The sequence below is a fragment of the Manacus candei genome, unplaced genomic scaffold (assembly GCF_025592945.1).
Source record: "Manacus candei isolate 608988 ecotype Guabito, Panama unplaced genomic scaffold, ASM2559294v1 h1tg000050l, whole genome shotgun sequence".
NCBI classification, from domain to species: domain Eukaryota; kingdom Metazoa; phylum Chordata; class Aves; order Passeriformes; family Pipridae; genus Manacus; species Manacus candei.
This window is the reverse complement of record NW_026138098.1, coordinates 21,103,047-21,119,871: the sequence shown is the minus strand read 5'-3', so window position 1 is coordinate 21,119,871 and position 16,825 is coordinate 21,103,047. Positions and strand designations below refer to the sequence as shown.

Genomic DNA, 16,825 nt, shown 5'->3' with positions numbered 1-16,825 from the left:
CCTCCTACCTAATTTCTGAGCACTTCTTGTGCTGCCTGAGTCTTGTGATCTTCTATTCGATAATATTTAACACCCCATGCGTGCCCCTTCGACGTTGATCTGTGTGTTTGTGTGTGTGTGGTGTTTGTAGGGAGTTGGGTTGGGCTGGTGAGGATCTTTCTATTTTAGGAAGGTGTAAAAGAAGCAAACTCTGTATGGGGATGGCTAGTGCTTCTCAAGTGATAGTGAATGCAGAGCTGTTCTGTGGTTTTCTACACAGAATGGGAAAAGGGTGGTGAGGGGAATGAAGATTTTTGTGGAAAAACATATGTTCATAGGGGCCAGGGCTGCAAGCCTGAATGTCTCCCTAAGGAAAGAAAATCTGGTGGGGCTTTGTATCATTTTGGGTACACTCCTTGCATGACACTATATGGCTGCATTCGACTAAAGTATCAATCCTACCCCGTTGCATAACAACACCTTGTTTCCTACAGGATGCCACTGCCACCACCACAGCTCAGCCTGGAGTTATAGTAGTCCCCCTCCTCCAGGTTAATCCAGACAGACAACAAGAAAGCAGCTCCAGCACTCCACCACCGCCTCTGGTTCCTTTTGGGCAAGGCTCCGCATTCCCTGAGATTGTTTCTCCTGGCTCACCCCTGACTTTTCCAACTTTAGACGATTTCATTCCCCCACATCTCCAGAGGGGCTCCCACCATAACCAAGCACCTTCCACATCTGGCACATTACCCTCTGTTTACCCGAAACTGCCATTCTTCTCATCACCACCTTCACTTGTCCCTCCAGTCACGGGGGCTTTGCACAGGGGCTTGAAGCCTGAAATCACTGGAGTCATCTCACATACAGTAAGCTTGCCAAGTACCCTCCTCGCCCTTTTCCTAAATTTGTATTCCCAGATTAAAATTACTTTCTCCTTGCAATACTAAACTTGAGAGAGGAGCGATGACTCACTCCCTGCCAGCAGCATGACAACTGAAACCTTGTTTGTGTCCTGTGCTAGTGCATGCGTTTTGCCTGCCCTGTGCAGCTTTGAACTTTCTATTGACTTCTTGCAACATGTGACTGGCTCCCTTTGTGCCCGTTCTGCCAGGTGAAGCACACCATGAGAGTCTTCACAGGATTTGCTCAGAATGATGGATTCTGTATCAACTGAATAGCTGCAACTAACCGATCTCTTCAGGCTCTTTTAATAGCATCCTTAATTGTGTTTGAATAACATTTAAAGCAGCAACAGCAGACCAGTTAAAGGTTAGGGCTGGCTTTCTGTTCCACTTGGAGCCACAAGACCATATGGTGTCTACACAAATCCCTGATGAAATCAGTGTAAGATTGCTGCCAGTATCCAATGACCTACAAGTTATGAGTTACTGAGCTAAGTGTCTTCCAGGCATGTAGGTGCTCTTCATTTTGGAATTGCTTGTCTTTGAAAATTTTGAAGAATTCAGTCCACAACAGCTGGAATTTACTGTGTTCTTCTTGAGTTAGGTTTTGTTCCGCTTTCAGCACATCAACTATTTTAAAAAGTCCTCAGGGACAAGGAGGAAAAGTAGCTCTCAGTTAAAGTTGCAGAGGAGGCAAAAAGTACACAACCGTTCTTGCACTGGAAGTCTTAAAACCACCTTTTTTTTTTTTAATATGCTTGCTTGTAAGGACAAGGAAGAAGTTCAGCAGAAATCCCCTTCTCTCATGATGATTGGTCTGCCCTCTGGCTCTGTAGGGATCTAGCAAACAGGCATGTGGAGGGGGGGAAAGAAAAAATCAACTGAGGATATTTTCAAAAGTTCTCAGCATTGGCCTTTCTACTTTTGTTAAAATCAGTGGGAGTTTTATTGCAGAGAGTAATCAGTTTGGGTTTGGTGTTTCATTTTTGATTGGGGGTTTTTGTTTGTTTGTTTTTTAAATGGACCCTATCTGCAGGCTCCAGAAAAAAATCAGGAGGCATCCAAATCATAGAGGAGTACTGGAAATTTTGTTGTATCTGACTTTCTTGAGATAAGAGTTTTGAAACGTTTTTGGACATGCTCAATTCAGGCATGTGGTCACAGAGCTGTTTTCCACAATGATATAAATGGTCTTTGTTCACCCACTCTGGTGACTTTTTTGAGGCTCCTGAGCCTACCCTTAGCCAGCATCCCTCTTCTTTGAGGGATTCCTGTTTGTATTTTAGTTATCAAAGTGAAGCTCAAACCCAATGCTCATACTTCTCCCCACCTCTTGCTCCTTTTTCCTAATTGCACTATTTGGAATATTATCACAGTCAGCAGAATGGGGCTGGGTCTTTCTCTTGGGAACACGTATTTCTGAAGAACACTGATTCTTTTCTGTCCCCATGAAATGTCTATGGCCTGACCAGATGCTACTTGGACCAAGATCACCTTCATCCAACAGAACAAGATTGTTTTTCCCCATTTCCCCTCTACGTTGGAGAGACTGTAGATTCTTGTTCTGAGTATGGCCAATTCTCACTATGATTTATCTCTGAGCTCTGGTGCCAGACCTCACTCTGGCCCCTGTTCAGCCCCCTGCTTGATGCTGTAAGTCCTTTCCTCTGATGCTGGTGGGTATGAAGGGCACTGAGTTGCAGTTGCATTTGGCCAGAAAAGCCAGAAGTAGGGATTTTTCTGGAGCAATATTCTGTGCATATTCAGGGGGTTTTTTAATAGTGATGAAAGTACCGTTGAATGCTCAGCTGATTTTACAGATCAGTGGCTTGCAGCATTTCATTCTGACAGTGGAGCAGCAGGAGTGCAGGAATTTGGTCCACTGTTCCATACTCTCTTTGTTTGGATGCTCATTCCCCATTAACAGTAATTGTTTGTCCAAATTCCTTAAGAAGCTTTGAACAATCTCAGTCTAAACTGGCACACACACGGTCTTAGTCATCATCCCTTCTTTATTTTTTCCCCTTACCACCACTCAAAGCCCAGTATCCCTGGACTGAGGTTTTTCAAAGATGAGCTAGCTTTCAAAGTCTCCCTGCTGACACAACCTGTATTTCTACAGAATAGTGAGAGCTGTGGTGATATCAGAGGTGGGTTTGAAATAAGCAAATAATGGAGCTGGATGCTTTAGGAGAGCAAGAACAGATTGCTATCTGTGCTCCAGCAGCAAAGCCATGTTAAGTATCTCCCTTGCTAGAGTCCTACCTTTTACCCTCTGTCAGTTTTGGGGCTTTGTTATGTCATTTTTTTAATCAGGTAGGTATCACACTGTCTCCTGAGTGATGATGCTAACTTCTCAGACTTTCCTTACCAAACCATCTGCAGTAATAATGTTTTACTCCAGAACTGCATGAGTTTTGCATGTCTGACTTGCTATGAAAGGAATACTTTTGGAACAAAAATATTTGTGTGTGTATGTATCAGGGGAAAGATGTCTGCATTTTCTCCCCCAACCAGATTTGCTCATTTCTGTCACCTAGTGTTTGCTCCAAAGAGTCTGCTAGATGAATTTAGTGCCCTCTTTTGGGGTTGGAGTTGTGAAACCCAACACCAAATAATTATAGTACCGCCTTAGCAAACTAATTCCATTAACAACAAGCAGGGTATGTACAAGGAGCAGGGTAACACTCGTGCTTATGCTTTTTATACTAAAATTTGCTGTGATTATGCTTCTCTTTCAGCTTAAAATGTTGGGATTTTCCTCAGATTTTCCCAGTGTAGCAGCCTTCTGCATGTTACTAATGATGTGTTGCTCTTCTTTTCAGGACCCAGGTCCTGTGCTAAATGAAGTGCCCCAGCCTGGCACTGGCACTGACTATCCAACCTCCATCACTTCAATCAGCAAATCTGCCTCTGCCTATCCTTCTACCACAATCGTCAATCCCACTATTGTCCTCCTGCAGCATAATCGAGGTAAGGAGACTTGCATATAGATAGCTGTAGCTCAAACTGAGCAACCTGCTATGCTACAAGGAACTGGAGAATGTGTGTGCTGTGGACAATTAGGTCCAGACTACTAAGAACTAACAAAGCTGCCTCAAAAAAGTTGTAGTGACTGGAACATACAACAGGCAAGTAGGAGGTTAGAGGTGCGTGACAATGCCTACTTTTTGTAATTAAAACATGTGGATCAGAAGCTCTCTGAAATGTGTGTGTGTGGGGGGGGATTTAACTGGGCTATGGACAAATGAATAAGCTATTGCAGGGTAACAAGTGTCTTGTTATGGTGGAAAAGGGGGGTATGCTCCTGTATATCTGTCAGTAGAAACAAGGTAGCTTGGAGTAGTTTCTCCCTCACTTGAAAAGGTGATACAGCTATATTTTCTGTTACTGTGGGAGAGATTTGACCTCTGAATTTGCAACAAGATTTGCCCAATAGTAAATAATCTGCTGTCCCACAGGTTTGAACTGGGCAATTTGTTCCTCTACCCATAACTGGGTCAACTCAAACTCATACTGCACTAGTCCTTGAGCTCTGGATTTGCATATGAGCAAAACAACCTTGTTTGAGAACTCCCATGCTCAGCAGTCAAAGCCTTTCTTATAGCAGCTCTGTCTGAGTGAATAGTTCCATCGGTTTACCTCTGACATTAGAGGGAAACTTTGCTTGTCCTTTCTAGTTCTCCTGGTGGCTGGCATTACCCCAACCTCCCAGTTCATTGTGCATTACTAAAGACAGTAGCTTATAACAGGCCACACAGATGCAGTCCAATTTGCCTTGATTTTTAGTGGACTTGGGAAACTCCAGGAACCTACAGTGCTGTGGCTTACCTTTTGCAAAGAAAAAGATAAAATCAGAAAATAGGGTCAAGGCCTGCACTTCTCATACTGTAGTCATTCTAATTACAGCTCCTTTGCAATCCCTCATGGGGTATTTTCAGTGCCCTTTTAAAACAGTTTTCAGTCTTTGATCCTCAAGATAGTGTCCTCACTGTAGCCCAGCCCCTTATAGGGGTAATGAGTGGGTATCTCTTCCTTTTTTGCTAGCATCTGAAGCAGCTTTACTTATGTGTTTCTGAATGAGGGTGCCTGGATTCCTCAACTGCTTCAAGAGGAGAAAACCTTATTTGAGGCCACCTTTTTATATCTGAAAGTGGTTTTGTTGACTTTCTTGGGGTGGGATATGCTTTTGGTAATTTTTTTTTTTTCCATTAAATTTGGAGCCTTTAGACTTTAGGAGCATGAGAGAGAAATTTATATAACATGATGATACACACACACTGGCTCTGAGAGAGCTGATGTGAAATCGTTCTGTTTGCTAATTACCTTCACAGTTAACGATTTGTCCTGTCTGAATATTGCTTTTGACCATTAGTAGTCATGATACTGTATCCTGATAGATTGAAGAGCCTTCTCTCATCATGTTTTTGTGTGATATAGATCATGGCCTGATGAGCAAATTGATCGGGTCTGTGAAGTATATAATTCTAATGCCCATTTTTCAATCTGTATTAGTCAAACTTGTAAGTTCCAAGAACCATGTTGAACTGGTTTGACAAGGCATTTAAGTCATACAGTTGTATTGACTGACATTGTGTGTCATCCTGTGTATTTATTAGAAAATCTCATATAAAATATTAATATTTATGTCAACTTGACAGATGTCCCAGCCATCAAACTAATGTTTTTCAAAGATTGTCACAACATTTGCTTTCTTCCTTGTCCTGTGGAGTTTCCTTTGCATTCCAAGACGTATACTGAGTTTGAATGTGAATGGTCCAGTGAGCTGCAATCTCCATAGCTGCTCTCTTTAGAGCAGAAAACTGCTCTAAAATTCTTAACTTCAGTTTATATCAGTATGCTGATTTTCATCTGACCTCAGTTGTCATTTAGCAGAGTCCTTAGTTACTGTTGAAGTGGAAAATATTTCTTCATCAGGCAGTAGGACATCATACTTTTTTTTTTTCCCTTCTTTTTTTTCAAATGCAGAATGGAAATAGTAATCAGATCTGTCATCTTTTCTACCCTCTTATTAAAAGTTCCACACTGCCTATTTGGTAAAAGAACAAGATCATTGCTAGATTTCTGTTTATTCTTCATGTGCCTCAAACTCCATTTTTGAGTCTGAGACATTCTGTTAATGCTTTTGCTTCCGTTTTAATTTTCTTTCATTTTGTACCTACTTATAGGTGTACATTTCCCTAGTTTTCCTTCTTTTTGTGTTAAGGATTTCCTACAGTTCCTTATGCTTCCATTCCCATCTAGGCTTTATGCCAGCATAAGCATTAAGATTTCTTCCTGCTAACTTATCGTTTTTAAGTGGTTCTCAGATCTTAGTTATCTATTGAATTGCTGTCCTGGCTGATGTGATTCATATTTAGTTTCACCTTTATGAACCTTATCTATTCAAGATTAGTTTGGTCTCATGGCATATAACAAATTGTTACTAGGTTATGTTTTACCTTCCCCTTAATGGTTAATTATGTTTTGTGCTGAAAGTAATTCCTTCCTGTCAAGATGATGTTTAATATAAATTCCTCTTGTGTGCTCTGAAATGCCCTCTGAATTAGAAATTTCAAGGTCGTTTTAATGCTGACAGTCTGAGATTTCCAGTAGTTTAGTTAGTCTTCCAGATGGATAATGTGGCTTTCTTTCTCCTCAGTGGATTATTGATTGTTTTTTAAGCAGCTAGTTCTCTTATTCTCTGAAGTACCTCTTATAGCAGATATCACCTACTTATTACTATTACTTTTTAGTATTTTGTGCTTTATTTGCTAGTTTGTTAATCTGCATGTAAAATCCTTTGACTTTGAGCTATCAGAGACTTAGGAACAGGTACTGGAATTTGAAACACAGATAGTACACTGTATCCTTTCTTGTCTGCTTGGTCTTAGTAAGTTGTGATGACAGATCTGAGAATTTTTTTCTCCTGGATTTCAATAATATCAAGTGAATAAAATTCATGCTTATAAACAAGTCATTTCAGATCTTCTTGTTCATTTATTTTTTCCCTTTAAATCTGTTTGGTTCTGGATAAATATTCTTTTTGACACCTTTATTTTGCACTCAACATGTTCTCAAATACTTATTTCATTTTCCCTCTTTTTTACTGGTTTCAAGTCTTACTCTCCTCCAGTGCTCCCTCCTCTGGAGGAACTCTGAAGGCATATGTAATCATTCTTTTACTGTTGTGAGCAGTTTAATCCCTCTGCTTGACCCTTTCTCTGAAAAGCCAACAAGTTTTTGGCCTTTGCTTACAGTCCCAGAACACAAGATCAAGGGTGAAAGCCTCAGTTAGTTGGTGTGTGCCTGGGCTATAATCTGTCTCTAGTCAGGTGGGATAGTGAAGTAGCAGACACCTCCTGCTCCTTCTGCTTCTATCCATCAGCAGTTCCCTTTCCTACATAGAGATATAAGTGAAAAAAAATCTCTTCACATAAAAAGTATTTTTTTCATGAGAATTGTATTAATTCGTGGTATTTTCTCCCTGTGGAAAAGAGATAGGACTGACTTTTTTTAACCACGTGTTCTTGTCAGAAGAGTTTAGTGAGTCAACATAGTTCTCCTCAGTGAAGGTGTTGACTGAAGCTGAGGCTGTTCTCACTTGCATTTTTTCTCTCAAGTAATCAGAGATGGGCATCCTGCCATTTCTCACTTGTGTGTTCTTATAATACAGCAGCCTTTTGCTGATTGCTTGCTTAGACCAGTGAACCCTGCATCAGGGGGTTCCCACCTACTCTTTGGTACAGATTGCTAACCCTTCCTTCTACCCAGCACACACTGGGGTTTGTTTCCTTGGCAGCTCTCAGACGAACATAATGCACAGGAGCAGGTTGCCATCAGTGATTAGCAGGGCCGAAGGCTGGGGTTAAAGAGCAGAGTTCATAGGTATTGACAAGGGATCTGCACAGAGGAGAAATATCTCAGTTCCCTTGCTGCGATGATCCACTTAGTACAAATGTCTAGTGAAGGTGTGGGTTCTGCTAACAAACACCATATACCTGGAGATTTGTGACCTGCTGCAGACTTACTTGGCAAGTGTTACATGCCACCCCAAAGCACAGTTATTTCCTGGGCAGGCATTGCATGGCATGGTTTATCATGAATATATAACAGTTGTGTTTAATATATTAAAGTTTTGAAATCTTTTTACTAACAATATGAACTTTCAAAAGTGTTTGTATTTTTTATGTCAGTAAAATAGTTTATTCTTTTCATATGGCTTTCATGCTTTAAATAAAATGATTAATTGCTAGGGAGTAGAAAAAGCAGAGTGGAGCACTAAGAATTCGTGGTTTTATTCCCAGTTGTGATTTGGGCCAGACAAATGGGCATCCTTTTAGAAAGCATCAACTTTAGGGTGGTCAAACATGCTGAAAGATACCACAAATGTCCCAGTCTAGAAACTCATTAATGACAGGCCCCTAACTTAGGGGACCATTCTGAGAATTGAAACCTTCAAGTTGTGTCTGTGCACAAATCACTGAATCTGTGCTCAGTGGTATGGGATGAGACTCAGCAAGCACCAACAATGACTTGTTCCTTTCCTATATCCCTTTGAAATGCTACAGCAGTATTATTTCAAAATGTACTTCATGCTAATGGTAACAGAGTTAGTTGTCAAGTTGTTCGACTCCGTGAATTTTTACTGTTTTTCGAATTATCCTCTGTCCAACATTTTCATTCTCTGATGTTACAAAAAAATGAAAATTTAAATAAAAGTGCTCTTTGCAAATGTATCGGTCACTGCATCATGAGATTTATATTATTCCATGAGGCTGCTGTGTGGAGAAGGGACAGTAGGCTGTCACTTTGGCAGGGTATTTGAAAACAGATTCTCTCCAGCAGCTGCTGCCATTCTGTCTACAGCGTATTTCTTGCCTGTCAGAAATGCAGCACCAGAGCACTTGCTGTTTATGTCTCACCCATTTGTTCTGTATTTCTTTTTGTTTTGTTTCTCCCTTTACCACAGAACAGCAAAAAAGGCTTAGTAGCCTGGCAGGTATGATGTGAAAGGTCTGCTACTCCCCAATGGCTGCCTCTGCTGGAGCAAAGCTGCTGCTGGTAGCTTGTGGAGTACCTTTAGCAAACACACTGCCCCGGAACTGCAAAGGAATATGCCAAAACACTAAATTACTCATCTGTCCCTCCTAAGTCAAAAGATTTACAAACAGTTTGATTGTCCTAGTTGACTTTTGCGGCTGCCTTTTGAGCCTTTAGTTTTATTCCCTTGGGGGCATATTCTCATGTTTCTCTACACATCCAGTACAGTTAGTCTCATGCGTGGTGAGGGGAGAGGAAGATAAATAAAAATCAGTGTTTACAGGACTCCAGGAGCAGAAGTATTTGTGCCAGATGTCAAGAAATATATGGTAAATTTGTAATATACACATATGCATGTGTGCTGCTACCCCTCTCTGCACAGGTGTGAGAGTCTCTCCTTGAAAGATGAGCAAGTCATTTTCATGGTCATCTTTTCCTTTCCATGCCCCAACTAGAAGTAGCTCAGTCTGCAGTGGGTGTTACAGGAACAGCACATTATGCTGTATTATCATTCTTTGGTTGTGGCCATGGTGGGGTAAATGGAGAGGTTAGAGAGAAGAGAGTCCTGGAGAGTGCCTAAGCACTTGAAGTATCACAGTAGAAACCCAAGAGAACCAATACTGCATGCTCCTACTCTCCCATGTGGGCCCTGGACTAACAAAGCCTGTCCCACTAGGACAGAATCTGCCCCTGAGGCAGTTGCTGACCTGGTTGGACTTCATACACTAGGTTCCTTCAGCTGCACCCCCAGACTGTCCCTCCTCTGTGCTGCTACCCTTCTGAGGTGACAGGCTCCATAACAGCTTACAGTGGTTTCTCTCAGCTCCTTTCCTTGGTGTAGCTGTTGTCTCATCAGACACCACTCGGCTGAGAGTTTAACGCTTGCCTGCAAGTCAGAACAGGGGTTTCCTGTTGGTTTGACCCTTTGCAAGGTGTTTCCCTTCATTATCAGGACCTCCTTTGTTTTCTGAACTACAGATAGCCACAGAGCAGTTTGTTATAGCCTGAAAGATCCTCAGTCTGGAGGATTGTACTCTGTGGTACAGCTGGGTCTGCATCTGCTCTCAGTGTACCAGACAACCACACAAAGCTGCTGACTGCCACCTCTTCCCTGAGTTTTATGTCCTGTTGGTCACAGCAGTCAAACTCTCTTGCTGTGCAACACCACATGTTGCTGCTGCTGTTGCAGAAGGGTGGCTCAGGTGCTGTGGAGTGTGCTGACTGGTGCGATTTGGTTATTTGGGCACCAGATTTGGCTCTGATTTTTAAATACCTCCAAGCCTGGTATATATCTTTGTAAACTCTCTTGAAATTATTGGAGCACCATGGCAAGTAAGTTAGGGTGACATTTAGCCATTATTCTCCAAGTTGTAGGATATTGTAGGAAATCTTTGACGAAAGATGTCTGCTTTTGTTCCTCTGTCTTCAAAGACTCGTGCAACAGGTGTTGCACACCTGAGAACCAGCACACTGAGGACCAGCAGATAAGTTGGTTCTAGTGGTTGAGTCCTATGAACCTAGGAAGGACTTACCTGGAGGGTACACAGGGAGGACTTGCCCTAACACAACTTGTGCTGTCAAGTAGGCCTTTCCTGTCTCCAGGGTTTTCAGTCCAGCTCCTTCAACCAGTTCTAAATGCACTCCAAAAATTATTTTTGAAAACTCCTTCAAAATACATTTAAGGGGCTGGTAGATTTTTGCCCTCGCTGTCATTCTAGGTAGCTCCCAGACCTTCATGTTTTAATATTAAAAATGTGAATAAAATGTTTGGCAGAAGGCCAGCATGAGCCATCTGGTGGGTTTTGTGTTTGCAAAATCATAAAAATAAAGATTTTGCTTAGATCATGGTGGTGGCACTGGGAAATCAGATTGTAATACATTTTCCCTGTTGTTTATGTCTGTATTAGGTATTTTGACTATTATCATCATAGTTTCAGATGAGGTCTGCCTGGCAAACAGCCAGCCATTTTTCCAGTGCAGGGAGCTAGGGAATCAAAGAGAAACAACATATGTTTACCAGTCCTGTTAGAGAAGGACTTTGTGCCCTTCTCTGGTGTTGAATTCTTTAGTCTGCAGAAAATAATGACTTTTCTAGACCAGAAGTCACATCAGCAGTGACAATGATAAGTAATGGAGAAAAGTTGTGACCTTTCCTAAAGTTTGCATCCTCTCCTCATCCCCATACAAAAACCTGCTTCTTTTTGGTCCCCAAGGTCATGGAAGAATGGTCTAGTTTCAGTTGCTCTTTTCATGTGCAATTCCTGCAGGCTGAGTAAAGAGTCCCAAATATGTCCTACACAATGGAGAATTCTGTACACCAGGGACATAGAGGACTGCACACACATTCACAGGGAGGGGGAAAAGGATGAAAATGCCAACCAAGGATTTAATAGATGCTTTGCCCCATTTTGAACATTTATGAACGTTACTATTTTACATAAACATATAAACATTATTGTTTTGTTTTTATCTTAAAGAGGAGGAAAATTTAAAGGTTGATGGTAATTTCAAACCAACCTTTTAAATGCAAATCCTTCAGTACTGAATTGCACCGGGCAGAATTGTGTTTGCTCAAGGTACCAACAGATCAATGCATTGCTGTGCATGAGCCTTTCCTCTGATATCTGGCCCTTTCAGATTTCTGCACATTTAATGGCTTTGGGCAGTATGGTGATGTGCATGTGAATAAACATCTCTCTCTCTCTTCAATGCATGCAGTGACGTAAAAATGATAGGATTTGGCAAAGTCTTGATGAGACAGACTGTAAAATTACAGATATTTCCTCTTAAGAAATCCACATAGAAAAAATTCTTGACTGAGCCTAAGAGTTGCTGAACTGCAGCTCTCCAGGGCATAGTAGAGCTTCAGAGCAACCTGAAATCCCTAGATTCCTTCGCCAGTGGTGGTTCCTGCTGCTACCTCTGAGTGTCAGTTGGACAGCATCAAGGAATTCCAGTTTGGAAGCAAGTCCGAATTCCAGTTTTGGAAGTGGTCTGAAGCAGTTAGTTACTGTTTCCCTCCATCTTTATGCAGACTTACGTGCAATCATATGTCATATGTGTGCATGCATGCACAGAAATTAATTGGAAACATCATATACTGACTGTAACAAATGGGATTGTCAGGCAGGTGAGTGCAAGCTGTTAAAAAGTAGTGCCCCACTGCCACATAGGATGCTCCTTTAGATTGAGAACACCAGCAGAATAAAGATGTCCAGAACACTCTTATCGTTGGTGCTTTTTGATGAAGAATGAGATTGAAGAGTTGCTAATTAGTCAAAGGGACACAAAACCCCAACTCTCAAACACTCCTTAAAAATAAGATTTTCCCTTGTTTTATATGACAGCTGAGACTGTTGTGAAATGTGTGACAGTAACTACCTGAGAGATGCAAGCCCGCTTTTGCTGGCATCAGACAGTTTCCTGGGAGATTTCCTTCAATCCAGCTTCTAACCACAGCAGTGACACAGTCTGTCTCATCAACTACTTGCTGGGATTTTTGCCTTAAAAAAGCAGAATATGGTGATGTGGTGAAATTCTGGGATAAGAATCCCCCATTGTCATTTCCAGATTCAGTGCCAGACAGATTAGTTTCTGATAAAGTTGATTCAGCACTCACACGGGACAAGCTGGTTCAGGAGACAGTGCCAAGTGAGAAGAGGTCAATGGAGGAAAAGAGAAGCACTATCAAGAGCCCTCACCACATGGCTGATACCTCCGTTGATGATATTGGGATTCCACTGAGGGTAAGACAACACTGAGCATGTGGTTGATGGATAAAACTTGTGCTCAATTCTGCCTACCTTAGGATGAGGGAATTCACTAAAGATGCAGAGATGTAAGGGAAGATAGAATTCTAGTTTCAATGTATTTTATGATGAATGATTCCATTTGCTATCAATGACCTGTTTCAGCTGCCTCAGGGGGAAAGAAAATTAAAAATTAATATTTCTTCTCATAATATTTGAAAATACTGTCTTCTGCTCCTCTGTTTCTTTCACAGCTATCAGCTGAAGGAGAGTTTTGTCTCATTTTAGCCATCTTAAAGTCAGATATCTCTTCTGTACAACATTTTTAGGTTCTTTCAGTGTTCAGGGGAAATCATGAAAAAAACTGTTAACCTGGTCTTACGACTGTTATGTGGAGTGAATTGAACACTAAATGTTTCTAACTGTCCATTGAATACTTAGGAAATTGGTATGTATAACTAGAATAGGCAAGGTGCCTAATTTTAGATGTCAAATCAGATTAATATGCAAAACCTTCTACACAATCTGCAGTTCTATAGAAGTTACAACCTGCCTCTGCGAAGTTTGTACTTTATTAGTAACTTGAGTGAAACCTATAGCTTTGTTACGTATGAGATTGAAATATGAGTGATTTCCCTCAAGATACACAGAGTATTAACATGATATAGCCTTCACATAGCAGAGCGTAAACCTTTTTCATTTCTGGAATATTTGTAATGACTTTGAAAGGCTGGTAGAAATCATTGTTGTGATGATTTATTTTTATTTTTCCAATAGAATACAGACAGATCGAAGGACTGGTACAAGACGATGTTCAAACAGATCCACAAGCTAAACAGAGGTACTGTAGCACAGATGGTTTTTATTTATTTTAAAAGACTACCTTGATGACATTTTGTTTCATTCATGTGAAAAATTGTACTGGATGTTAAATAAAAGCATTTTATGTTAACTAGTGTTTGCTCTGCACCACAAAACTCAACTAATGTATTTAAAATCTCTGAAGTCAAAGGTGAGAGAACAGTGAAGTCCAAAGAAAGGTCTGAGTTGTTCTGAAACGTGAACTGTAGTGCCCTCATGAAATCAGGTGTACTATTTGAGACCAGAAAGATGATAATAATTCCATAATTGTAGAAAATAGATCCCTGAACTCCTGTTTTAGCAGACAACCCCATCCCACACACTTTTAAAGGACAGTAGGTTATCCCTGAAACTCCTCTGTGCATAAGAGAAAACTTTTTACACTGTAAAGCTTTAGTATCTGCACTACAAAGTGATTTGAAGTTCACTGAAACTAATGGAAAGGTTTCCATTGATTTTTTTATGAGTTCAGAATCTGAACTCTGCTTTTTCAAAACCTTAAGCTTTCTCCTTTCAAAACCTGGAATTGTGGTGAGAACTTGCAGACTTTGTGGTGGTGCACTTCAGGAGATTCCCACCTTGGGGCACTTCTGTGCCCGACTGCTGATACATTCAGATTTTTCTTCTATGTGAGAAATGGCTGCAATAGCATTTGCAAACTGAACCCTCTGAACAGCCTGATGTGCAGGCAAATGCAGTTCATATCTGTGCTTATATAATAAAATGTAGAGCATGCAAAACTGGAGCTGTATTTGGTGCTGCAGGTGCTGTCATGATGCGCTTTATGCATAATTAAATGCTGTGTTATATTGGATGGAATGAGGAGGAGTTGAACAGTTTCCTAATCCTACTGCTCCTAACAGAGGTTTTTCAGCTCAGCCAGAGCCCGTGCTCAGATGGAGGAGAATGAGTACAGTTCCCTTGGCTTTCAGGATCTCTCACAAGGCCCAGACATGCAAGGCAGCAGTGAGCAAAGAGGCATTCTAGGTTGTGTCATGCTAGAAGATCAGCATGAGAGGGCCTGTTCTGCAGTCAACTTGAATGGATTCTTGTCTTGCCCTTTTTCCCCTTTAAATCTGTCCTCTTTGTTCTTTTTTGCAAATCATGTTCCTCTCCTTAGACACTCCTGAAGAAAACCCTTATTGCCCTACCTACATATTTCCTGAACTTCCTGAAATCCAGCAAAAAACTGAAGGTACCAGAAGTTTAGTCAGAGTATCTGTTGTCTTGTGCTTTGAGTTAACTGTACTATAGCACCCTAATAGTAACTAGATTCAGGTTCTAGCTTTCTGTTACCCATGTGTTACATTACACTGGCTGGAAATTCAGTTATGCCCAGTATATCTTCTTACGTGATGCATAAAATAACTAAATCTTTGCTAATCCATTAATCTTTTTTTAAAGTGTGATGCCAACTACACTAGTGTTATTAAAGTAGGCAATAAAATCATATAGTGATAGGAAATTGGGGGATGAAGCAGGACCTCCACTTCATTGTGGATAGTCTCAAAATCCACTGCTTTTCTCTGCTGCAGAAGACAATCCTTATTCTCCTACATACCAGTTTCCTGCGTCTACTCCTAGTCCTATCTCTGAAGGTAATCATAAAGGTCCATATATATTTTTCTGCACAAATGCTGCCTTATCCATTTATTTTCTTCCCCGAGTTTTTTCTAGTTGCTGAGCGTTGTGCTGCCTCATAATGATTTGCTGCACTCTAAGCGATGCCTTGACTGTATGATGCCCTTTTGGCTTTGCAGTGCTCCTCTGGCTTTGTAACTGGTATTTGACTAATGCTACAGACTTGGGGTTTGCTTGGTTTTTATGCGCTTATCAGTTGTGCGTGCGGTGATTATTTAACATGTCTAGATTGCTGACTTACATATAAAGATGTTTAACTGAGATTTCTCTCCCCTCCTTTCAGATCAATAAATTTCGCTAACTATTTGCTTCTGGTTTTTAATATTAACAGTGTTAGGGCCAGATCCAGAATGTCACTGAAGCCTGTTGGTAAAAAGGCTGCTTGCTTCAGTGGCTTTTGGATTGGTCCCTCAGTGTAGTCTTTTAAAATAAACATAACTTGGTAACATAGGTTCAGGGCTGGCCTTAGGTGCACTTGGCATATCTAGGCAAGGACAGAGTTTGAAGGTCTCATCAGCACATCTCACAGCTTGAAATAACACTGTCTTTATCTCTTCGTGTGCTCAGCAGATTCCTTTTAACTTCATATTCAAATCAGAATCCTTTGCAGTTGTATTTCAGGGATGAGGAAATAGCATCTGCTGCAGTGTTAATCATGTAACTGTGCAAAATACTTATATATGAGAAACAATGGAATCTACTGCACACATTGGGCGTACAAACATTTCCTGATTGGGAAAGTTGTTGGTGACAGCCTTGTTGACTTGGTGCTTTGGTGACACTTTAGATCCTGCAATGTAGGAACTTGCCTACTTAGCCTGTGCCTCAAGCCAACCCTGGTGAGACTGTTAATCAACCATTTCATTCAATGTTTATATTAAACATCTGGTGGGGATTGTGTAAGAAGAAAGCATATAATATGAGCTGAGATGCTCAAAGAAGACAGGGAGATGTAAGGTGCATTACACTGTTAAAATGAACCTGGACAAAGTGTAATACAGGTATCTAAGATACTTGATAATTTCTTGGTGAAACCTATGAGGTGAAGAGTCCTGCCTTGCAAATCATAATGCAGTGTAAGTTATTTTCTATTAGCAGAATGTTATGTGGGTATGGATGAGAGAGAAACAGTGTCAGTTATTAATGGATAAAGGAGTTTTACAGAGAAAATGTCCTTGTTCATAAGGAGGTTTGAAAATTTATTTTATTTGCCTGAACTAACATAGTTTGCAAAACCTACTATGGTAATATATTAAGAGTCTGATTTCCCATAAATGTCTCCTGTGCACTTACAAATGTGCATATGAAAGTTATTTGCTGTTTAGGTAGTTGAAACTTCATTGGACCTAACACTATTTTTTATTCTCAATACATTGAGAAACGTTTCTCTAATATTTGCTTGGATTCTTTCCTTGGTAAGGAATATATGATGATGTAGATTATTTGGAGTGTGGGTGGGAGCCTCAATTTCATACAATTAGAGTCAGATTGGATTGATGCATAGGATCTCCTAGAAATATCAAGATTTGGGCTCCTCTCTAAAGTATATTTAGAGTCTCTAGAAACTCAACCCTGCAGATTCTCTAGGTTCTGCAAGGAACAGCCTCTTCGCTTTAAAGGAATCAGATTTTGAAATGACAAACTGTTGAT

General features: G+C 40.7%; 1 protein-coding gene across 50 annotated transcripts in view; it reads left to right on the top strand.

Moving 5' to 3' along the window:
• The window catches only part of SORBS1 (sorbin and SH3 domain containing 1), a 167,213-nt gene that overhangs the window by 109,540 nt on the left and 40,848 nt on the right, over window positions 1–16,825 (top strand). For 32 of the 50 annotated variants that reach the window (XM_051800769.1, XM_051800770.1, XM_051800779.1 and 29 more), the window contains 7 exons: window positions 474–845; window positions 3,707–3,854; window positions 8,854–8,883; window positions 12,495–12,670; window positions 13,451–13,514; window positions 14,655–14,729; window positions 15,070–15,132. In XM_051800769.1, coding sequence (XP_051656729.1) covers window positions 474–845; window positions 3,707–3,854; window positions 8,854–8,883; window positions 12,495–12,670; window positions 13,451–13,514; window positions 14,655–14,729; window positions 15,070–15,132 — 928 coding nt within the window. The remainder of the gene's footprint in view (window positions 1–473; window positions 846–3,706; window positions 3,855–8,853; window positions 8,884–12,494; window positions 12,671–13,450; window positions 13,515–14,654; window positions 14,730–15,069; window positions 15,133–16,825) is intronic. The other 18 variants (XM_051800785.1, XM_051800798.1, XM_051800797.1 and 15 more) reach the window with 4 other exon arrangements.